This window comes from Pristis pectinata, chromosome 6, assembly GCF_009764475.1.
Source record: "Pristis pectinata isolate sPriPec2 chromosome 6, sPriPec2.1.pri, whole genome shotgun sequence".
Classification (NCBI taxonomy): domain Eukaryota; kingdom Metazoa; phylum Chordata; class Chondrichthyes; order Rhinopristiformes; family Pristidae; genus Pristis; species Pristis pectinata.
This window is the reverse complement of record NC_067410.1, coordinates 46307132-46332269: the sequence shown is the minus strand read 5'-3', so window position 1 is coordinate 46332269 and position 25138 is coordinate 46307132. Positions and strand designations below refer to the sequence as shown.

General features: G+C 42.2%; 1 protein-coding gene across 2 annotated transcripts; it reads right to left on the bottom strand.

The window, feature by feature from the left end:
- Window positions 1-383: 383 nt before the first annotated feature.
- ccdc174 (coiled-coil domain containing 174) lies at window positions 384-24943 on the bottom strand. 2 transcript variants are annotated; one of them, XM_052017571.1, is made up of 11 exons: window positions 24760-24943; window positions 20458-20562; window positions 18918-19018; window positions 15461-15519; window positions 13230-13404; window positions 11900-11995; window positions 7529-7665; window positions 6113-6207; window positions 3953-4112; window positions 2360-2524; window positions 384-725 (listed from the first exon to the last, which is right to left on the bottom strand). In XM_052017571.1, the coding sequence occupies exons 1-11, from the start codon at window positions 24799-24801 to the stop codon at window positions 448-450; spliced, it is 1413 nt and encodes a 470-aa protein (XP_051873531.1). In that variant the 5' UTR covers window positions 24802-24943; the 3' UTR covers window positions 384-447. The 2 variants fall into 2 exon arrangements, with proteins under 2 accessions (XP_051873531.1, XP_051873532.1); XM_052017572.1 differs by having other exon boundaries at window positions 3959-4112; window positions 24760-24942.
- Between the last annotated feature and the right edge of the window lie 195 nt (window positions 24944-25138).

The following is a 25138-nucleotide window of genomic DNA, read 5'->3' as shown; positions in this document are numbered from 1 at the left end:
TACCATCACTACCTGTATTGTTCTGTTGCAGGATACTACCAATAGTTGTCTTAACTATAATGGTGGTAGGAAAATACACACCATGCTGCAAAACTTAGACGTCACCTAGTGGCCAAGTGACTTCAATATTTTCATTAAAAGCAAAATTCTGTTCTACTAAACAAAAACACCATCCCACACTGGTTCATTCAGCTTTCTATCCTCAAGCTCCAAAAGTCCCGACATCTCCTTAAAAACTCATCTTTACAAGCTTTCTGCTACACTAGCTTTTCTTCAGTATTGCATAGTTTTGTCTAAATATTTTGATATTGATAATCTTTAATGTGTTCTGATGGTGATGACTGGAAGGTGCTGACTGACATCCATCAACAAAGCAGAACAACTTGTGGAAAATGCTTTAATCTGACGTATCACCAATAACAATTTCACTGTGGGGCTCATGTCTGTTCAGGCAGAATGCTTGTAATAAGACAGCATATCATCCAGAGCACTGCCACTGGCTGGCTGATGGAGTTTTGAATTGCTTTGTAATTTCATGTTGGGATAGCACTGTCCTTCAAACTGTGCAGTCTGTTGGAAGGAAGATCCAAGCTGGCACTTCTTCCAGCCTCCATAGTTATTTGATCTCTTGGAATCACTGTAATAGTCTGAAGGGGGTGCAAATTCAGCTGGTCTCTCATCCCTAGGATCCAGGTGGTTCTTGGACCAGTGTTCAAACAGTAGCTCTGGAATGGTATATTGAAAATAAAAATCAGTTCAACTCTTCAAAGCTTTGCACATCCTGTCCATCTCTTCTCAGAATTCCCATGTTTTAAGTGCACCTGGATCAAAGCAAATCTCAGTGGAATTTGAGATCACAATGTAATCTGGGTCCACTGTTCTGATCCATGTCACATGCATACCCACCTCCTTATCAATAACATGAGGGTTTTATTATTAACACTAAGTCCTTCCTCACCTTGGGTGGGAGGGAATCAAACATCTTATTAATCCCCTTTACATCATAGCAATCTAAGTAGTAGAGTCAAGGCTGAACTGATTACCCTTTCTGGGAGTTCTGTTCAATATGATTGATTTTTCAGATTGGAAGCAAATTACAAATCTGTAAATATGATTGTTTATGCCAAGAAACTATGCACCTTTTCAGTAGCCACATTTTGTGAGTGGATCTTGAGATCAACAAGGACAAAGAACCCATAACCAACACCCTCCCAAGTTCCACAGGAACAAGCCTCAAACAGGGTAGGGATCATCTGACAGAGGAACAAATTAACTGATTTTGTTTTAACTTCTACCTATTCCTAGGTAGACAAGAACACAAACCCAAAGCAATGCATGACCAGGGTTGCTCGACCATTCAGGATGACGATGAGAAGAAATTTCTTTACCTAGGGAGATGTGAATCTTTGGAATTCTTTACCCAAAAAAAATCTGGAATCAGGTTTTTAGATATTAAGGGATATGGGGTTATTGCAGGAAAGTGGTACTGAGATAAAAGATCAGCTCTGATTTTATCAAACGGCAGCAGGCATAAAGGACCCAATGGCCAACTCCTGGTTCTGTTTCTTATGTTCTCAACACTTTCTGCCTGATCCCCATAATCCTCTATTCAAAGCTCTGAGGTTCTTGTATTAACTCAATGACTCAATTTCTACAACACCTTGCCCTGACCCAATTGGCCAAATCCATATTCTGAGGTCCTACCTCTTAAGTCTAGATTTTCCCCAATGAGGAACCACTCTCTCAGCCTGGTCTCTGATCTTTCCTCCTCAGGTAACTCCATGCCAGAAATTAATATAATAAGCCTTCTCCACTGCCTCTAAGGCATCTATATGCTGTCTTAAAAAGAGATTAAAACTTTAGAGATTCCTGAGAGAGACCAGAGATGCAGATGCTGGAATGTGGAGCAACAAACAATCTGCCATAGGATCCATTAGAGACCTCATTTTAATGGCTTGTCCAAAACTCGACACTTCTAGCAGTGCAGCAGCAGTCTACATTCTGTGTTAGCCTCTCTAGGGTCATGCTTGAACCCATAACTGTATGAGCAACAAACAATCTGCTGGAGGAACTAAGCAGGTCGAGCAGCATCTGGGGAGGTGGGGGAAGGAAATGCAAGACACAACAGTAGACCTTACTTACCTTTGTATATCCTCCATGCAATATAGAAAAGCAAATGTAGTGGTCTAATTGCTTGCTGCGCCTGCATGCTAACTTTGTTGTACGAGGGTACCAAGCTATTACCCCAGCACGAGATGTGGTCAGAGATTTACTCATTGATAGGGGATTGTAGTTAGCTGCTTTGTTTTAACTATAATGGAGTTGAACAAATACAAACAGACTGGCTTTTCTCAGTTACCTTTTCCTCTGTCCCATTCCCGTACGTGTGGCACACCAGGTTTTGTGTCCTTGCGCTCCTGTATTACGATCTCTACTTTCTTATTCCTTGGGCCAGTGGCTTCGTTCTGCCTTGCATCTAGTTCTGAAATCGTTGGCCCTGGCACTTGTTCCTCTGTCTCTTCGTCTGTATATGAAATAAGATTGCACAAAACATCGTTTCAACTTCTGATCATGGTCCGGATCAATTTCTTGGGATGGAAATCAGAGAACATTTTGTGTTTGCCCTGGGGGAAAACATGAGCTAATTGATCCCAGCACTGTACTCAAAGGTTTAAAATTAAACCTCTTGTATGTACATAATTGAGTGTCCCAAAAGTTATAGCACATCAAGCAGCCATTTAGTTCATTGTAGCCTTGCTCTTCCAGTAGTTTCAGCTGAAGCCTAATGCTGCGATCCTCTCTTCCATTCTTTGTTTTACAGAAGCTGACATTTACTACTGCTCTGTGTATTGTGTGAGGGAACAAAACAAAACATTTTCTTTTGTCCTGCAAGATTGGTTTACTCATGGCTAGCAGCCATGCAGGCTACAGCCATTTAGCACTGGCAAAGGTTGGGCAGGACCTGGATGAGTAACAGGAGGGAAACAAGGAAAGGCAAATGACAGGAAGTGCCCAAACAATGACTTTAAATAGATTAACCATTACCTACATCACAGCCAGTGGACCTTTTATGAGTTCTTAAGGGGTCCACTACATAAATGTTTATTTGTCATCAACAATCACATGTTGAAATTAACACAGGGATTTGTTTTTAGCAAGTCATGGTGTTTAGAGGTAGAATGATTCTTACTTACGTTTATTTTAGCCAGATTCCATTTTAGGGAGGTTATCCAATTTGAGCAACAGTATGCTGCTGTCTCAGAGCTACACAACATGGAACTGCTTCTTTCTCCACACAGCATTTTCATAACTGGAAGAGGAAGGCTGTTTTCCCAAAAAGGGAAGGGAAGGGAATGAAAGGAGGTAAAAGACAGTTAGCCCCTGCCAGGCTTGTAAAGTTTCTCCCAACATTACTGTCAGTGCCTGAAGGACCACAGTCTGAGGGGAAGCCAAAGAAAAAAATGGCAGGTTTGAATAACAACACACTAAGCAGGGCAGCTTGAACACAATCGAAACACATTCCCAATTTTATTGCTAGCGTGTAATGTCGTCAGATAAACTCTGTGTGAAAATGGCAGTGTACCTGTATCCATCACCATTTTAGGATTTTTTTTTGTACAGCAATTAATCTTTAAACTGAATTTGAAATGGAGTTTTGGTTTCTCCCACCCTATATACCATTCCCAAGCCCAAGTAGTCATACAAGTTTCTGTCAATGCAGGCCCTGTTACTTTCAAATGGACTCCAAGCCTCAAGCCTCCACCCTCCTAATTCCTCTTTAGGAACTTTGGAAGGGGACACACATTCTCACTCTCACAGGGACTGATCTAGCAAACAATCAACATGTAGAGCTACATCTTTTTTATATAAAAAGCACTGCAGAAATAACCATATGCTAGATGCCTATTCCACATGTCCCATTTCTCATACCTCAGTCAACCCAAAGTTTTACCTGTACCTTTGTTCTGCAACTCTGGCAGCTCTACAGTAATTTCAATTCCATCAGCTTTCAGTTTCTTCATCTTTCTCTCACGAACCTTTGCCAGTCTGGCACTCAGCATAGCTTTGCGCTTCTCCTTAAGTTTTTCTCGTTTGGTTCTCTGATCCATAGTCTGCAACAGAAGGCAAAATTCAGCTATAATGACTGGCGCAAGTGGAGAAATAGCTAGGTCAGAACTGTTGCGATACAGATTCCTCTTGACTTATTTGCTTCTCCTTTCCCCACTAGTATCACCCAAACACCAATATGAAAGGTTTTCTCTTGCACTGTGTTAGAAATTTTGAACAAGTTAACTGCTGCGTGAACACTTCAGCTGTTGCTCTTGATTCCTTTGTAAAGCTGGAGTACATCACTATTGCTCATCCTTGTGTTCACTTATTTGGTTTCACAGTATTTATGGTTGAGCTTCAACAGTAGCAAAGAAACTCAGCTACTGCTATTGCACCTAGATGAGGTGGATTTTGATGCAAGCTTCCAGGAAAGAGTTGGGTTAGATCCCTGTACCTTATATGTGTTTCCCCAACTTTCTTGGAATGTGCACCTCCAGCAAGGATAGCATTGATTTTCCCTCCCACTTGTGTAACTGAATGGCTTGCTAGGCCATTTAAAATTGCAGCTGAAATTCAATTGTGCTGGTGTAGGACCATTAAAGAGGTCAGAGCAGGTTATTTTTTTAAATCCGAGAAATATTATGGATTTTACAACAATCTTAGTTTCATGATTAGTTATATTGATACCAGCTTTTAATTCTCAGATTTTAATTTATTAAAAATTGTTTTCAGATTCTCAGATTGCCCAGAAGAACTTGAACTCATATTCTCTGCTTTGTAAACCTAGGCACCTGGATGGTTTTTCCAGTAACATAATTGTTCCACTACCAAGATTTATGCATAGTGCAGTTCCTCAAAGCCTTTCACCACTAGCCACCTTGTTGTGCAGTTTGTGCCGAGTTCGGTCACAACCCAACATCCACAACTGCCCACTTCACATCACATCACTCAGTAACAATGAATAGTGGAAAACCTGCATTAGCAGGCCTCCCACTGACCCACTGTTACCATGCCTAAGTGTAACTACCCACCTGCTGCATCAGCTAGTATCATACAGTGTAGCAGAAGCTGAGCATTAACCCCAAGATTTTCATTCTTGTTATTACAAATTTTAAATCTACTCTTACTGCATTAGTATCCTTCCTGAAATAATCTGTTCAGAAGTACACTAACTGCTCCAACTGTAGCCTAACTAAAGCCCCATAAAAATTGACCACACCTCCTAGCATTTGCATTAAATGAGATATTATCCTTTTATGGCTACATCTGCCTGTGCTTCTAACTTTTAAAAGCTATGTATCTGTAGCCCTGGCTCTTCTATTAAGAATCACATGGTTCAGAATCTACCTTCTCTTGAGCTGCACTGCCTGAAATGCATCTGTAACCATTTGGGCCATTAATCCATGCCCTCATGCACCCCGCCCCCACCCCCCCCCATTCCACAACAATCCCATTTACTGTGCCCAAAATGGTATCAACTGCTTTAACACCACCTGGGGCATACATTCAAATCATCTCTATATAAATGCAAAGACGACTGCGGCACAGATTCATGGGTATCTGAAGTCTGACAAACACTTACCTACCTCTCCCATCATCCACCAAACTATTCCTATTTCCTATGCATTTGGGGCAACTCCCTCTGATTCCCTTACCACTGGGCGTAATTTACAATAGCTAAAATACCTCACAATAAGCACATCTTTGGGATGTCAGAGGTGCAGCACTCCAGGGAAACCCACATGGTCCCAGCAAGAACATGAAAACTTTCCACAGACAGCACCAAAGCTCAGAAATGAACCCGGTTCACTGGAGCTGTGCTTCTGGGCTGCTCATTCATCTACCTGGCTACATGTATATCCCCTGTTTCTTAAAGGAAGCCTTTTATCATAGCGCCGGCCTGTATACACATTTAGATACACCATACCTTTCACGCCCAATGCTTCTGGTCCATATGGCTCACCTGCCTGTTAACATGCTGAGCATTTGGGACACCCAGCCATCTCCTTTATAACCATTTGATTAAAACGAATACAAAACATACACACATCTGGGAGTATACCTGTTCTCTCAGCATGTCCAGGGTTTCAATCTGCTTCTTCCTGGTGCTTTCATCACGAGCAAAAGCGAAATAACCTACACCCAGCTCTCGAGCCTCTGAAATAGTAATCAACCAATTAGAATGGTTTCTATAGGATGGCTATTTTTAAGATTATTTTCTTTAATGTGAATTAGCTCTGCCACCTCATATCAAGTGATAACTTGAGCTAACAACCCACTATCAGGTATCTGAAGATGTTTTGTTGCAGTTAGGTGCCAAAGCGGCTCAAATTGTGGCTGTGACTAGTGCTCTACAGACAGAAAAAGATTCAAGGATGTGCTCAAAGCTTCCTTGAAGAAGTGCAACATCCCCACTGACTCCTGGGAACCTCTAGCCCATGACTGCTCAAAGTGCAGGAGCACTGGGGATGGTAGTCAGAACCTCAGAGCCATCAGGGATACACAGAACCCTGCATAAGCAGCAGGCCACCTAACTACCTACCTACTTGCCCCATCTGTGGACGAGTCTGTCACACCCACATTGTTCTCATTAACCATCTCAAAACCTATGAAAGCAAGTTTTCCTTGATCCCAAGGGACTGCCCAAGAAGGTGGTGGTATATCTAAGCACCTGCTTCAACCAGGAGAGCAGATTTCCAAATAATATTCGGGAAAACAATCCTCCAATGGATCAAATAAAGGCTTCACAAATCCACCACCCAAAAGCCAGGATCTTTCACATCCTCACTCTCACAACCATTTTTAGTGGCTGTGGTGGAGTAACCAGCTGGGTCTGGATCTCTTCACTGGCAGGAAAGTGGGTTAAGTAAAGGCTTTAAAAAGAAAATCATTTTTGCAAAATGTTGAGCAGCACTCTAGTTCGGTCTCTGGGTTCAATAACTGAAATTAGCAGACATTTGGGACAGTTGGTACAATCTGAGGCTCCTTTTACTCTAGTTGATTTGGAACCTGCTGAAACTCTTTCATGTTTAGTATCAGAGGGATCCATATTTCCAGGTGTTAGGTTTTCGGACAGATTCTGACAGAAATACCAAAAGGGAAGCTACATTTCAAACTCAGCTTCTTTGTTGCTGCTTCAATCAAGAGCCAACAGGTAGTTCTGACGCAAATTTCCACATTCAAGGCTGGTGAGTATGGACAATGGGCAAGAACAGGACAGTGTTGCTGACAATGAAACAGCCTGCCAATGAGACTCGTGCCACCTTGCAAAAGGTTCAGGAGCAGTAGACTCCCTTGAAGTTGTACCCATTGCAAGAAAGTGCCAAAAACAGAGGAAAAGCAAAAGGAGGGAAGAGAATTCAGAGGACAAGAAGAAAGTAGGACCTGCAAGTGTCAATGTAACCCAGGTAATTTAACCAGAGACATTACGTTAGAATTTATCTTAAGAAGATTGTGCTGCACATATTAAAATTCTCACCATTTTGGCGGATGTCCTCATAGTGTACTGGTCCAATTGGCCTGCTCAGTGCTTCCTCTTCCTCTTTTTCCCACTGCTGCCGCTGAAGTTCCCTCCTCATGTCTTCAGAGAGCAATGTCTTTTTATTTGTCTCCTGCCTGTGAAGGGTTCAAGGGGAGACATTACACAAGAGATCCGCAGTATCTTCTATAGACACAGCATCCCAGGATAGTACAGACTCATTTCCCAACTCTTGTTTTTATTTTATTAAGGTAGAAACAATAAAGGAGAACATCTGAGGAGGATGGTGATGGTAAAATGCTCTAAACAAGGCGTAGAACAATATGGTTGAATTATGTTGGAATTTGCAACCCTCTGAACACTATGTTGAATTCAACAATTTCAGATAACTGGCCAGTTCTGATGAAAGGTCATCCATCTATAAGAGTTTCTTGCTCTCCACAGACGCTGCCTAATCTGCTGGGTGTTTCCAGCATTCCCTTTTGTTTCAGATCTCCAGCAACTGCTGGGTTCTGCATCTCAGAGTTCCAGCACATTCTTTCTTTTATTCCTTCTCTCTATTGCCCCCAGTCCATTATTAACCAGACGGTTCCAAAGCAAAGAGTGATCCGGGCAACTTTAGTCTCCAGACATTCCTCTTTTCTCAAATTCTGATAAAGTGTTAATGATTTCAAATTCCCTCCAAAGATGTTGCCTGACCTGCTGAATACTTAATATACTTAAATGCCTATGTTGTCTTAGACTGCCACAAACTAAAGTCCAAGCAGTGTTATTTTGTTGACGGCAAAATGTACAAATCAAACAGATTTCACCTTGCGCAATAATTCAGTTCTCTCTTCTTCATTGCACAAGCAATAGAAATAAAAACAGAAAATACTGGAAACAAAGCAGATCAGGCAGAATCCAAGAACAGGAAAACCATCAACATTTTGGGTCAACAAACCTCAAAGCCCCATGCAACATTAACTCTATTTCTTCATGGATGCTGCCTGGTCTGCTGTGCATTTTCTGACACCTTCCATCTTTATTTCAGATTTCCAGAACCTGTGGTTTTTTTTTTGTTAACTCTGATCTCTTCACCGTTGAAGTAGATAGATATAGCTGATTCCCCACTTCCACTTCCTCAGCAAGACACTTCCCTATAACGACAGTTGTACTTTGTGTCCAGTACAGGAGAAGCTTATTATGAGGTATATTCGGGTCGCAGACCTAATTTCAGCCACTTCTCAAGAGTATACTGTGACAAGGCAGGTAGTCTTGGAACACATAAAGATGGATAAATCCCTGGGGCCTGACCAGGTGTATCCTTGGATGTTATGTGAAGTAAGAGAGGAGACTGCCGAGGCCTTGGAAGAGGTTTTTTTGTTTAAAATCTTCGTTAGACACAGGTCGAGGTACTAGAAAACTAGAGGATAGTTAGTGTTGCAACTTTATTTAAAAACAGCAGGGTTAAGCCAGGGAACTACAAGCCAGTAAACCTTACATGGGAAAGTTATTGGAAGGGATTCTGAGAGACAGGGTTTATTTGCATTTGGAAAGGCAGGAAATGATTAGGGATAATCGGCATGATTTTGTGTGTGAGAAATCACGTCTCACGAATTTGATTGAGTTTTCTTGAAGAGGTGGCCAAGAGGATTAACGAGGGCAGGGTGGTAGATGTTGTCTATGTGGACTTTAGCAAGGTTTGACAAGGTCTTGCATGGTAGGCTGGTCCAGAAGGTTAGATCATATACGATCCAGGGAAGTTAGCAAATTGGTTACAAAATTGGCTTCGTCATAAGAGTCAGAGAGTGGTAGTGGAGGGTTGTTTTTCAGATTGGAGGCCTGTGACCAATGGTGTGCTGCAGGGATCAGTGCTGGATCCTCTGCTGTTTGTTATATACGTATATTAATGATTTGGAAGAGAGTGCAGGTGGCATGATTGGTAAGTTTGCAGATGACACCAAAATTGGTGGTACAGTGGGCAGCGAAGAAGTCTGTCTAAGGCTACATTTGGATATTGATCAACTGGGAAAGTGGGCAAGGGAATGGCAGATAGAATTTAATTCATACAAGTGCAAAGTGATGTATTTTGGGAAGTTAAACTAGGGCAGAACATACACAGGGCCCTGAGGGGTGTTGCTGAACAGAGAGACTTGGGGTACAAGGACATAGTTCCTTGAAAGTGAAAACACTGGTAGATGGGGTGATGAGGAAGGCTTATGGCATGCTTGCCTTCATCAGCTAAGGCACAAAGTGTAAGAGTTGGGATGTCATGTTACAGCCATACAAAATGTAGGTTAGGTTGAGTATTATGTGCAGTTCTGGTCATTATACTATAGGAAGGACATGATTAAACATGAGAGGGTACAGTGAAGATTCACAAGGATGCTGCCTGGATTGGAGGGCTTGAGTTATCAGGAGAGATTGGATAGGCTGGGTCTGTTTACCCTGGAGAGAAAGAGGCTAAGAAGTGACATGATAGAGGTGCATAAAATTATGAGGCATAGATAGGGTAGATAGCCAGAGTCTTTCCCATGGTAACACAGGGGTGTCCAAAACTAGAGGGCATGGGTTTAAGTTGAGGAGGAGGAGGTTGGAAGGGAATCAGAGGGATAAATTTTTCTCACAAAGAGTGGTTGGTATCTGGAATGAGCTGCCAGAGGTGGTGGTGGAGGTAGGAACAGTAGCAATTTTTGTAGCAAAAAGAAAATCAGTAGCAAAAAAAAACAGGAGGCATCAGGTGCTTGAATGAGCAAGGCACAGAGAGATATGGAATTAATGCAGGCTAGTGGGATTAGTATAGTTAGGCATGATAGTCGGCATAGACGTGGTGAGCTGAAGGATCAGTTTCCATGTTGTACAGATCTATGACTCTAACCCTTGCCACAAAGGCATGGGCTTACATTAGATATTTAAAAGAGTTTTTCATTAGTTTGGTAAGAAAGGTTTTGAAGTAATGGTGGTAAGAACTATATTGTATAACGATAATCTGTGATCGGTCGTGCTTCTGTGTTGTGGAGAAGCGGGAGTGTGGAGCTGTGACATGCTGTCCAGTGTACCATACATAGGGTGAAGCTTGTCCATGACAGATTAACTTTGCAGCAAGGTTGATTAAGTTTAGTGGGAAGAAGACCAAATAACTAAGAAATTATTCTGGCTTTAAGCTCCCAAGATAGAATAGGTTGCCCTAGGAAACAATACAGTGCATCATAGCATGAATAGAAAATAGGGAGAAGGAAGAAAATTCAGTGTTTGGGAAGCAGAGGAACTTTCAACCAAGATTCAGGGAGAGCCAGACATAATCTATAACAAAAACTTTGCACCAAATCCATAAATTAACAACACTGCTGAAAAATCCATATCAATAGCAAAGTGTACTTCTTCAGGGTAGCTTATTCATTGATCATAATTTGTTGGTTAAACCAAAATAATTTGAAAAGGGAGGCAATGATTTTACGTCAAGGTATCAAGCTATTTAGGGTACTGGAATGTTCATATGATTTAAATTCTCAAAGCAAGGCTTTCTTCACGTGGCAGAAAGGTGCAAGTGGGTTACAATCTCTAAACATGAAAGAACATTGTGGCAATCCACCTCCAGGACGTTCATTCAAGTTACAGCCCAAACTAATGGAATAAAAGTTTCCCTTTTCCAATAGTTGATTATGTGGCAGGTTCAATCAAGTGGCCTGCAAACACAAATCCATACAACTTAAAACTTCCCAGAACATAGCAATCTTGTTCAAAGTAACCACTGGATGCCTGAAGTATAAAGATCACCCAAGTACAAGTATTGGGTGCAATTCTGAGCCAAGGTTAAATTTGAAGCAGCAAAAAAAAACCAAAAGTGGATCTATAATGCATTATACCAAAGTGCTCAACCTAATGAATTTAGCACGCACCAAACAGCAAGAACCATCATGAAAGTGTCGCAGCTATTCTGTATTACAACATCCCACAAACACCAAAGAGCTGAATGATTAGTTCATGTGTTTTTGGTGTTACTGATTTAAGGAGAAATTTTGAGCAGGACGCAGTAAATATTCCCTCCTCTTCAGATAACATTTTGGTACCTTTAACACCTACTTCAACTACTGGAGGAGGCAGACATGGTTACCAGTTAACAACCAGTACTACAACAGCTGGAATGCCACACAGATACTGTCCAAGAAACTGTTGTACACCCGAGAAATGTTTGTCATACATAATTGTGAAGCATTTGTTTAAAAAAGTAAAATATTAAAAAAAATCAGTTATTCTGGATAATCAACTCAAAACACCCAGCAGTCCTAAGTTATGCAGCACCCATATTCAATTTGACTCCATTATGCAGTTGGCAGTGTCTCGATTTGAACATCTCCCTGCTCTTGAAAGGAAATTACATATTGTTACCTTGACTCCCTTAGATCTCGATCCATGGAGAGTAGTCCTGACAAGTCTTTTCTCATGCATCTTCGGGATCGGCCTAAAGAATCCACATAGTCCACCCTGAGGGGGAAGCACATAATAAAACACTTGTCTTTGTTTAGAATACAGTTTAATTATCCTATACTGCTGCAAATGTGAAGTCCCCACCTGTACATTATAAGGTAAACATATTGGCGAAATACTCCCGGCAGCAGCAAGCAAGAGTGCATTTCAAGCAAGGCTTTCAAACGATAACATTGAACAGGAAAGTGAAGCTTTTTTAACTGACTGTTTTCCAAATCCCAAGATACAGAGTGCTCTCCTGAAATGGGTAACCACACTGAGGTACCTTACCACAGGCACTCCTGTTTCTCACTGAATGCCCATTATTGATATTCAAACCCAAAAAGCACATTTCAATTGAGAATAAATCACACCCAGGCTGTCATGAGCCTAACAGACTCATATACATACTTCAAAATAGAGAAGAAATGAAACCAAACAGACCACCCAGCATCGTCTCAGACACTCCCATCCTGGCCAACCTTGCAAAGTCCTCCTTTGAGACATCTGGGGACTGGCATCTGGTTTGGGAAAGCTCATCAAGACTCATCAAGCAGGAGCCTGATGTGAGAATCATACCTTAAGCTAATGTGCCAGATTCCTGTCTCACCAAGAGGACTGACCCACTAGGAGAGGTAAGGCAGGAGTAGCCTTGGAGGGCCTCAACACCAACTCCAGACCTTAAAGTCAAATCATACATCGTCAACTGCAGTGCTGCAATTGGAAGCAGCATTGAAAGCAAGGACACAGAATGTACTCTGGGTGAAAGACTTCAATATCACCAAGAGTGGCCAAGCCCTCAATACCAGAGCTCCCAAACTGAATCTGTGATGTGGTAAGTGAACCAACATGAGGGATAAACCTATTGACTTCATCTCACTAATTGACCTGTGGCAGGTGCACTGGTAGAAATTCAGCACACAGATCTTGTGGAGTTGAAGTCCTGCCTTCACATTAAGGACACCCTCCAACGTGTTGTGTGGAACTACAAGCATGCTAAGTGGAACAGACTTGGAACAAACCTGGCAGCTCAAAAACTGATTCATTGGGGAGTGCAGAAGTGCCAAATTGGGATGTCAACCTGGTGAAGGCTGTACCACAGGACTACATGGAGTATTGTTACAAAATTGACATTGTAGCTGATTCTGTCTGCACAGACTGTTTTTGAAGCATAAAGCATAACCATTTGAAAACTAAAATTGTAGAAAACCATGGAATTATCCTCCTTCTATGTACATCGCTGGGCTCTCACCATTCTTCATCAGAGTCCTGAGGTGGTACCACTTCAGAAGCAGGTGCTGAATCCAGGTCCTGTTCACTTTCTGCTGCCTTCAATGCCTGATTCTCGCTATGAGCCTGCAGCTCCTTCTGCTTATCAAATATCTTCTGTGTGAAATCCACCAGGTACATGCTTTCTGTTTCTTCATCTGGCACAGCAATAACAAGGTGTCCATTTATATTAAAAGGGACAGAAAAGCAGAGAATTGCAGTTACTAGCAACCTGCATTTGAATTCAAATCAAAGGAAATCCAAAATATCATACTTTACCCTCCCCTAGAGTGAACAGGGTTCTCAACCCTATTTCCTGCACTTCTGCCCTCAGCCCTTCTCCCACCCAGAACACAGATAGGGGTTCCTCTCGTCTTCACCTCTCACCCCATCAGCCCTCACATTCAACTGATCAACCTCTGTAATTTCTGCCACCTTAGATGAGATTCCACCATCTGACCTCTAATCTCTTCCCTTCTCAATATCCAGGGACCCAAACAGTTCCTCCAGCTGAAGGAGAGATGCGTTTGCACTTCTTCCAGGGTAGTGCACTCTATTCCAGTGGATCACGTGGACTTCTCTGCATTTGTTTTTTCTTATGTAGATTAGGTGACTGCTTTGCAGAATATCTCCATTCAGGCCACAAGGTGACCCCAAGCTTCCAGTTTCCTGTCATTTTAATTCCCCACTCTGATCTCTATCTTTAGCCTTCTACATTGTTCCAACAAAGCTCAAAACAAGCTCACAGAATAGTGAATGCATTGCAGCCCTTGGGACTCGATACTGAATTCACTGATTTCAGATAACCGACCTTTCCTGTTTGTGTCAGAATGTGCCCAGTCCTGATGCAATGTTATCCATGTGTAACATGAACTCAGTTTGTCTCTCCACAGATGCTACCTGATCTGCTGACTTTATTTCAGATTTACAGCAGCTGCCATGTTCTGCATTCATAGTTCCAGCATATTTTCTCTTTGCTGTCCTTATTCTTCTTCCTCTTCACAACACACCTCCAGGGAAGTCAGTTATGATTAGCAAGCATTTGTCACCCTCTCTTGGTCTCCATGCCATCATACACATTCTCCCCACCCCTCTCCCTCGCTGCAAATTAAATAATGCTTGCTTTCTCACTTTTCCAGTTCTGATGCAAGGTCATTAACCCAAAACATTAACCGTTTCTCCCTCCACAGACACTGGCTGACGAGTATCTCTAGCACTTTCCATTTTAAAATCCAAAATACCTTCAGCTGTGAGTGAAAGATGAAATTTATGGACAGCATTTTGGGTTGTGAAATATTTATGAGCCCTAATCTCTCTTTTTCTCAACATTCACCAAAACGTATACCTTCCAGCATTTGTTTTCTTTTTCCAAATGATACTCTGGAAGCACCGGAGGTGGTCAAACTAGCTCAGTTATGCTTGCTTGCTAATTTAAAAAAAGGGAGAGAAGAAAACAGGGAACTTTAGACCAGTTGGTCTAATATCAGGAGCAGGGAAAGTGGTAGAATTTTATGGATGTGATAACAGGATACTTCGAAAAAGTCATCAGGATTTGACAAAGTCAGCATTGTTAAGTCAAGTCGAGTTTATCATCATACGCACAAGTGTGGTGAGGTACAGGTGAAATGGAAAACATGCTTGCAGCAGCATCATAGGTGTGTAGGTTCAGACAACAACACACAGAATATAAGTTTTATATAAAAGTTACTGTCTTGTATAAAGATAAAAAAGACTGCAAAATAAGACATTAGCACAAAAAACCCCAAAAAATTGAAATTGATTTACGACAGGGACAAACTTACTGGAGTTTGTTGAGGATGTTACAGGTAAACCAGTGGATGTGGTGCGTTTGCATTTTCAGAAGACCTTTAACAAAGTCCCTCATAAAGATATGAGCATGCAAAATTAAAGCACCTGGGATTGGGTGCAATGCATGGGAAAAGTTAATGTACCAAAGTCCATGTACCCTGCTCACAAAGCAAACATGCAGGTGAGGCAAGCAGTTAAGGCAGCAAATTTTTGTGACTTTCTATTTGTCAAAATAACAGATCATGCTAAAGAATGGATGACACAATCTCAGACATCAGTATCAGCATCAAGCAGCTCAAGGTTAGATGGAGATATCTCAAGTTCACTTTACATCAAGCTTATAACTAACATTGCTTTCAACAGTTCTCCAGAATGAAACAAAATTCAAACCACCATCCAAATTACCTGGCAAATCTCCTTTGGTCATCTGATCGTAAAGTTTTGCTTTTTCCTCCAACCTCTGTCTAAAGAGAACACAAATGAATTAGACCTATAAAAATTAATGCCAAGCATGAACATACCTTTTTCACAACAAGGCACAAACATTATACTGCAGGCAGTACTGTTAAATAGGATTCCCCTAAGTGGGCAGCCCCACTCCAAAGATTTGGATGCAAAACCAGGCTTGCACTCTCAGTGCTGCATGGAAGGAAAGCTGCAATGTTAGAAGGTGCCATCTTCCTAATGTGATGTTAAACTAAGACACTGGCTTTCCTCTCAGGTGCGGAAAAAGATCTCAAAGCACTTTCTAAAGAGAAGCATGGAAGTTCAGTCCACTGTTCCACCCAATATTTATCCTTTAGCCAAAACCACCACAAGTACAGACTGTCTTTCTCAGGTACATGCTTATAATTCTGAAAAAAACATGTGTTCAGTTCTATTCACAACTCCTCAGCAAATGATGCAGCCCAAGACCCCAACAACATTCAGGGCATGGGCTGATAAGTGAAAGGAAACGTTTATGCTACAAATGTGTTAGGCAATAACCATCTCCTGCAAGAGAGAGGGTCTGACAACCTACCCGTGGTATTCGACGGCATTACTGTTATTGATTCTCCTGCCATCAACATTACAGAGGGTCACCATTGACCAGAAATTCAACTGAACCAGCCTCATAAGTACCAAAGGGATCAGAGACTGGGTATCCTGTGGTGAGTGACTCACCTCCCGACACTCAAAAGCCTTGCCACCGTCCACAAAACACAAGTCAGGAGCATGATGGAATACAGACTACCCTGGGTTATGAACAGGTTCCGTTTTTACAGATGTTCATAAGTCAATTTTGTCCATAAGTTGGAAAATACACAAAAATCACCATGCAGAAACCATACTGCTACAGTATTGCAATGAATAGTGTTGATGAGGGCCAGTTCACATAAGCATTTACTTATTATCTTCTCCTGCCTGGTTACAATGGTACAGAATCAGGATGCCACACACTCAAAGGTGACACAAGAGACTGCAGATGCTGGAATCTGGAGCAACACACAAAGTGCTGGAGGAACTCAGCAGGTCAGCAGCATACATTGGAGGGAAATGGACAGTCAATGTTTTGGGTTGAAACCCTTCATCTGGACTGAAAGAGGGGAGATGGTCAGTATAAAAAGTTGGAAGGAAGGGGTGGAGCAAGAGCTGGCAGGCGATAGGTGGATCCAAGTGAGGGGGCAGGGGAGAGTGGGAATAGAATTCCAGATTGTTCGAGCTGTGGGCTGATGCTGGAAATCTGAATCCATAAACTGCATGAAACAATCAACAGGCCTGTGGGAGGATCTTTGACCCATGTTCTACAAATGCTGTCTGACTTGCTGAGCAGAGCAGTACAGCACAGGAACAGGCCCTTCAGCCCACGATGTTCTGCACCCTCTCCAAGGCCTCCACATCCTTCCTATAATGGGGCGACCAAAATTGAATGCAATACTCCAGATGCAGCCTAACCAGAGTTTTATAAAGTTGCAACATAACTTCCTGACTCTTGAACTCAATGCCTCAACTAATAAAAGCAAGCCTGCCATACATCTTCTTTACCACCCTATCAACCTGTGTAACCACTTTCAGGGAGCTATGGACTTTTACCCCAAGATCCCTCTGTACACCAACCCTGTTAAAGTTCTTACCATTAACAGTGTACCGTCCCTTTACATTTGATCTCCCAAAGTGCAACACGTCACATTTGGCCACGATAAACTCCAGCTGCCATTTCTTCGCCCACATCTGCAACTGATCTATACCCCGCTGTATCCTTTGGCAATCTTCTACACTATCTTCATTGTTAGCCACTGGAGAATTTCTAGAAGACGGGAGGGTGGCTAATGTTGTTCCATTGTTCAAGAAGAGTAGCAAGGACAGGCCAGTGAGCTTGACTTCAGCTGTAGGGAAGTTACTGGAGGAAATTCTGAGGGACAAGATCTACCATCACTTGTCAAGGCCTGATCAGGAATAGTCAGCAAGGTTGTGTGAGTGGGAGATCATGTCTGACATATCTTTTGGAGTTTTTCAAAGAGGTAACTAAGGGGATAGATGAAGGTAGGGCAGTGGATGTTGTCTATATGGACTTTAGTAAGGCCTTTGACAAGATCCCGCATGGCAGGCTGATTTGGAAGGTTAGGTTGCATGGGATTCAGGGGGAGCTAGCAAGGTGGATTCAGAATTGGCTCAATGATAGGAAGCGGAGGGTTATGGTTGAAAGTCGATTCTCTGACTGGAGGCCTGTGACTAGTGGGGTGCCCCAGGGGTCAGTGTTGGAACCTCTGTTATTCATTATTTATGTAAATGATTTGGATATGAATGTACATGGCACAATTAGCAAGTCTGCTGATGATCCTAAATTAGGGGTCTTGTTGATAGTGAAGCAGGTTAACATGAATTGCAAAGAGATCTTGATCAGTCAGGGAGATGGGTCTGAGGAACGGCAAACAGATTTCAATTTAAATAAGTGTGAGGTGATGCACTTTGGACAGTCAAACCAGGATAGGACTTGTACAGTGAATGGCAGGGCACTGACGAGTGTTGTGGAACAGCAAGGCTGGGAGTACAAGTGCACAGTTCGCTGAAAGCGGCCACACAAGTAGGCAGGGTGGTGAAGAAGGCGTTTAGCATGCTGGCCTTCATCAGTCAGGGCTTCAAGTTTAGGAGTAGAGACATTATGTTGCAGTTATACTAATCGTAGGAGAGGCCGCACTTGGAGTATTGTGTACAGTTTTGGTTGCCCTGTTACAGGAAAGATATTGTCAAGCTGGAGAGGGTGCAGAAGAGATTTACAAGGATGTTGCCCAGACTAGAGGGCCTGAGTTATAGGGAGAGGTTGGCCAGGCTGGATCTTTATTCCTTGGAGCGTAGGAGAATGAAGGGTGGCCTCATAGAAATTTATAAGATCATGAGGGGTATGGATAAGGTGGACAGTCAGTCTTTTCCCCAGGGTTGGTGAGTCCATAACTAAAGAGCACAGATACAAGAGAGGAGAGATTTAAATAAGACCCAAGAGGTAACTTCTTTACACAGAGGGTAGTGAGTACCTGGAATGAGCTACCAGAGGAAGTGGTTGAGGCAGGTATAATAAGAGGCATTTGGATAGGTCCATGGAGGGGAGGGACTTGGAGGGTTATGGGCCGAACACAGGCAACTGGGACTAGCAGGGAGGATGCTGTGGTCGATGTGGACCAGTTGGGCCAAAGGGCCAGTTTCCGTGCTTTATTACTCTATGACTATCCACAACACCACAATCTTTGTATAGTCTACTTTCTGGTTTTATTATTGCTGCAACAATTTGCTCAGTACCACATCCCGAGTGATTGCAATTTTTTTGAATTGCTGGAGGGTTATTTGACAATATGTCTTCATAGGACTTTGCATCTAAAACTCTTACCTCGACTTATCAAGTGTCTGTTGTTCCTCAATCTTTTCTTCAACGTCCTTCTCAGCCCGATCAGTGACACCTATATTTTGTTTGCTCCAGATAGTTGGCTTCTATAAAATTTAAGTATAAATATTTCAATATTATTCTGCATCTCAGAGTTTAGAAAATTCAAAGTAATGCCTAAATTATGGACAGAGCACAAGCAAAAGTTAAGGCCAAAAATAGTTCACAAAGTACTAGTTACTTACTTTATTAACATTATGCTTCTAAAAGGGAAGGAAGCGATATTAGCAACAGACTTGAACATTTTCACAATGTGACACCAAACAACTTCCATCAAATACCACTTAAATAAAACACAGACGTAAACCTGGGAACCAGTCCCTTTGCTTGCCCCCTTGGTGAGAGGGAAGGTGCTTGCTGCTCAGTAAGCAGTGAACATAGAACATGCAGCGCAGGAACACAGGAACAGCCCCTTCATCCCATCATGTCTGCGCTGACCATGATGCCAATCTAAACTAATCCCTTCTGACTGCACCATTCTCACCATTCCCAGCTTGTTCATGTGTCTGTCTAAATGCCTCTTAAACATCGCTATCATATCTGCTTCTACCATTTCCGTGGCAGTGCGTTCCAGGCACCCACCACTCTGTGTAAAAATTTGCCTTGCACATTTCCTTTAAATTTTCCCCTTCTCACTTTAAACCTATGGCATCTAGTATTTGACTTTTCCATCCTTTGGGACAAAAGACTATCTACCCCATCTATGCCTCTCATAATTTTATATACTTCTATCAGTCCACTCCTCCGACACTCTAGAGAAAACAATCCAAGTTTGTCCGACCTCTCCTTATACCTTCCAGGCAACATCTCTGTAAAACTGTTCTGCACCCTCTCCAAAGCCTCCACATCCTTCCTCCAGCGTGGCAACCACAACTGCACACAATACTCCAAATGTGGCTAACTGAAGATTTATACAGCTGCAACGTGACTTCCCAAATTTTATACGGTTACAACATCACTTCCCAACTTTTATATGGCTACAACAAGACTCCTTAACTTATATACTCAATAGCTCCAGCCAATGAATGCACACTTGCCATATGCCTTCTTCTCCACTTTCAGGGAGCTATGGCCTTGCACCTCAAGATCGCTCTGTACATCAGTGTGCCCAAGGGTGGTGTAAACAAAAATAAAAACAAAATCTAGCTGAGAATCCTAATATTCAGTATTGTGTAATCTTTAGAAAGAATGTTAAAGTCATCATGAAGCACATTAATCCTGTTAGAACCACGTTTTGAACAGTCATTTGGCAGTGTAAGGAAAGCAAGAAATAAACATGCTTCAGCTAATGCAATCCAATGTGCTAACATATCATTCAATTCACCTGGTGTTCTAGCCAAATACAAATGAAATTTCAAAGGAGAAAACCTAAGATTGTAGCAGTGAATGTTTTCCCTAGCTCATGATCATGAAAGATAACATTAATAAATAAGACCTCAATGATCCTTCTAAAAAATGGCAGTAGCAATGGCTGGATCTCTCATACCTTGTTGGATGGCTTGGCTTTATATTGACCTCCTGCTTCTTTCAGAAGTTTGTCCTGCTTGAACTCTTCCTGTTTTCGATAAAGTTCTGCCTTGAGATCAACTAACTACAAGAGAAAATTATTTTTTTTAAGATGGGTCTTTGGAACATTTCATAATTAAAAACACAACAAATTAAGTACAGAATACATGCGGCTACAAACGGGTGTTGTTTTTATCCTCAGAGACAATGTTTTATTAACTCCAGCACTGTACCCATTTAAATATCAAACAATATAATGGGTGCTATTTGTTAGAAAATACAGGTACATTTGTATAGAGATAAAAGTAAACATTATTCATTTTCCTGAGGAAACAAATTCTCTTCTAAAATCTTCAAATTTTAGTAATAGCTAATTAATGTCTATTGAAGCTTGTTCTTTGGTATTAGATGAGGTTTTTTTTAGGGTAAAAGAAAAATTGCACCAAGTTAGAGGCTGCAAAACCTTGCTAATTTTCTTGGCAGCTGTATCACAGGCATCTAATGCTGAAGGCAATATTAAGTTTTCACCTACCGTCAAGGATGATTTACATTTGGTGACGCAATAGGACAGAAGATAAGACGCTTCAACCTATCTTCATTTATAGTCACTGCAGTGAGTAGTTGTTTTCATTGAGATAGCTGGCTTCCATTGGAAGCTTTTCTTTTAAGTTCAAGTGCTGGGTTTCAAGGTGATCATTTTGGAAGATTGCATAGCATTGCTGCTCAGAATCACACAGCACACATAGCTCTTCCCCACTCGAGAGGAAGGATGCAATTGCACTGGAGACAGTGCATGGGAAATTCACCAGTACGTTGCCTGGAATGGAGGACTTTAGTTACAGAGAAAGATTGGATAGGCTCGGCTTGTTTTCCCTGGAGCGAAGGGGACTGAGGGGTGACCTGATAGAAGTATATAAGATTACGAGAGGCATAGATAGGGTGAAGGGTCAAAATTATTTGTCCATGGTAGGGGTATCAAAAACAGGAGGGCATAGTTTTAAGATGAGAGGAAGGAGTTTTAAAAGTGATCTGAGGGGTATTTTGTCTTTGCTTGCACAGGGAGTGGTGATATTTGGAACTCGCTGCCAGGGGGTGGTGAAATCAGATACAATTACTATGTTTAAGAGGCATTTAGACAGGCACTTAAAAAGGCAAGGCACCGAAGGATACGGTCCTAATGTGGGCAAATGGGATTAGTGTAGAGGGGCTAAAAGGTCAGCAGGACATACTGTACAATTCTATGACTATGAGAATTGGAATAGATACATACTTTAGAAATTTGACATTGTTCTTTCTGATGAAGGGCAAAATGCTTACATGCTTTTACCAACTTTCCTTCCCTTTCATTACATTGCTCACCGTATGCTTCATCTATTAAGTTTCTCCAAACTTACACTCGTTCAAAAAAATTGATCAAACTAAATCTGCTCTGGCAGACTACACAAGACAAGTAAAATGCTAAGTTAACTTGCTACAATAAAACTCCATTATCCAAATGTTTGGAAACTCCAACTGTTCAGCATCTGGCTCACTTATTAGTGTGCAGAGTCCTCATTATCTGTGGGTTTACTATCTGAGGATCTGCATACTTGTGAGGTTGCCCTGTATTACTTAGAGTGTGGGTGAACACTGGGGGTCAGCAACGTGGGGAGATTTGTGCCTGGAGCCAGGGTGCAGCTTATGGGTTTAGTGAACAGCTGGACCTCGGTTTGGGAACATTAGCAAGGATCCAAAGTGCTCCTTCAGACACGTTGAAATACACAAGCTGAAACCAGGCTGTGTTTCCTTCACTTCCTTTAAAGTTACCAGAGCTCAGTTTACTGCTGCCTTTAAACTCACTGGGTTCACTGGAAAACTTATTATACTACTGTATCACATGTTTAAAAAAACTGAAATAAAAATGTATTGGGACAACCAATAGTCCAGAAAATCTGTAGTCCAGCACCAAAGTCTGGAAGGTGTTGAATATTTGGAATTTTACTGTTGTCTATACTTCTGTTAATTTCAATTGAAAACTGTGTTTTAAATGTCACCTTGAATTACGGTCCCAAACTGCAGCTCCAATGGATCAGAATGTAATCTTGTTATGAACTATTTCGGATTTTGTAAAATTCTGCTTCTGTTGGAGGGACACCAATGACCAGAAACTTACTTGGCTCAGCTACACAAATACTCTGGCTACAAGAGCAAGTCATGGGTTGGGTACCCTGGGGCTCAGCCATCCATTATCTACAAAGTGCAATTCAGGAGCAGGATGGAATACTCCATTTACCTGGACGAGCTCAACTTCAACAATACTCAGGAATCATGAATCAACAAGGGCAAGGCAGCTCCTTGACTAGCAAGCCATCTACTACTCTAAACATTTACACCCTCAACCACCGGCACTCATCAGCTACAGTATGTATCATCTACCAAATGCATTGCAACAACTCACCAAAGCTTCCTCAGTAGCATCTCCTAAAGCCCACACCTTCACAATATAAAGGGATAAGGGCAGTAGGGGCAGAGGAACACATCAACCTGCAGGTTCCCTCTGGGTGACAAAGAAATATGGCATTATTGGTCAAAAGACCAGAATTTACTATCTAATCAGACTGTGGGAACAATCTTCAGTGCAACATTCATGACTGTTCAAGAAGGCAACTTTCACTGTCATCTTACCAAGAGCAATTGGAAATGGTCACAAGGAAAGAAAAACATACATTCAAGAATTCTATACTCTTCTCTCTCTACACTCATGACCGCGTGGCTAGGCATAGCTCAGTGGTTTCGCAACAACAACAAGACAAAGGAATCGATTGTGAACTTCAGCAAGGGGAAGTCTGGAGAACACACACCAGTCCTCATTGAGGGGTCAGCAGTGGAAAGGGTGAGCAGCTTCAAGTTCCTGGGTGTCAACATCTCAGAGGATCTATCCTGGGCCCAACACATTGATGCAATCATGAAGAAGGCACGCCAGTGGCTCTGCTTCATTAGGAGTTTGAGGAGATTTGGTATGTTACCAAAGACAAATGCAAATTTCTACAGATGTACAGTGAAGAGCATTCTGACTGGTTGCATCACAGCCTGACATGGAGGCTCCAATGTGCAGAATCGAAAGAGGCTGCAGAGGTTTGTAGACTTAGCCAGCTCCATCATAGGCACAACCCTCCCCACCATCAAGGACATCTTCAAGAGGTGGTGCCTCAAGAAGGCAGCATCCATCATTAAGGACCTCACCACGCAGAACATACCCTCTTCATGTTACTATCATCAGGGAGGAGGGACAGGAGCCTGAAGACCCACACTCAACATTTCAGGAACAGCTTCTTCCCCTCCACCATTAGATTTCTGAATGGTCCATGAACACTAACTCATTATTTCTCTTTTTCACTATTTGTTTTTGTAATTTATAGTAATTTTTGTCTTTATATCTTGTATTGTACCTCTGCTGCAAAACAACAAATTTCACGGCATATGTCAGTGATAGTAAACCTGATTCTGATGTATGCAGTTTGTCTTAATTACTAATCAACTTTCTGATACTGAATATTTGTTTTTAAAGGCAGGTTAGTTTCATTACCTTAGGCTGCAAACAAACATTTCAATCTCTTTTAATCCCACATTTCTTTTATTCTCTTTATTTCACTGATTGTTTGCAAATTTAGATTGGTTTAAGTATTCTAATGCACGTCTGGGTTTAACCTCTATAAGCATCAACGTACTTAGCTGAGAAGTCAGCTGCTGCGTGCTCTGTTCACACAGACCAGTTTAGAAGATGCAGTCCTGAAAAGGCTGTCCAATCAATGTAAACTGCCACCTAAAAGTCCACTAACACATCCATGGACTTAGTATACAGGCAGGACCAAGCACAAACCCTAAGCTAGGAGAAGAGTTTTAAGGAGGTGGGTTCAAAGAGGAGTCGAAAGGAAGAGGGAGGTGGAGGTAACCCGAGTTTAGGAGCCGGAGAGCCGAGGGCAGGGTACTGAGAGACGCTACATGGGCAGCTGATGTCCGGCTCAGGGGGAGGTTACACAGAAAGGCACTGAAACCATGGGGGGCACGTTTCCGTATCAAGTCGCTGCGGCCAGCAGTGCTCTGACAAGTAGAATTACCAATGCGCGGAACGCCACACTGATCGTGCATCAGGCCGAGCCACACCAGTGTCGGCTGCCGGTAAACACGCCGCTGCTCCCGGTGACCCGCCAGAGCCGCGGCGGTGCGCAGGAAGAGTCCGGCTCTGACCCCGGGCCTGGATTACAAACCAGGACCACGGCGTTTTGCAATCTCCCAGACTCACCGAAGCCGCCGTCACATCGAAAGTTTTCTTTCTCTTCTCCATAGCGACAGGAACAGGTTTGGTTACCGACAGGTTACACACGGGCCCGACTCTTCTGCCACCTTAATAAGGTCACGGTAACGTTCGCGCATAAGCCGAGCCGACATTTCCGTGAGGTCAATAGGAGGCAGATATCGGGTAATGCGCATGCGAAGCCTCCATCTTCATAAGGTCAAAGATAGCTCCCGGGTCAGGATCATCATAAAAGCGATACCTTTCGTTTTATATAAAATTCTACTTTATTTCGTGGGGTTTCTGGATTTTCATCCTGAGCCCTAGGATAACTTACGTTGATTTTCACGGTTTGTAATGAGGAGTATCTGCAACTATGGGTAATAAA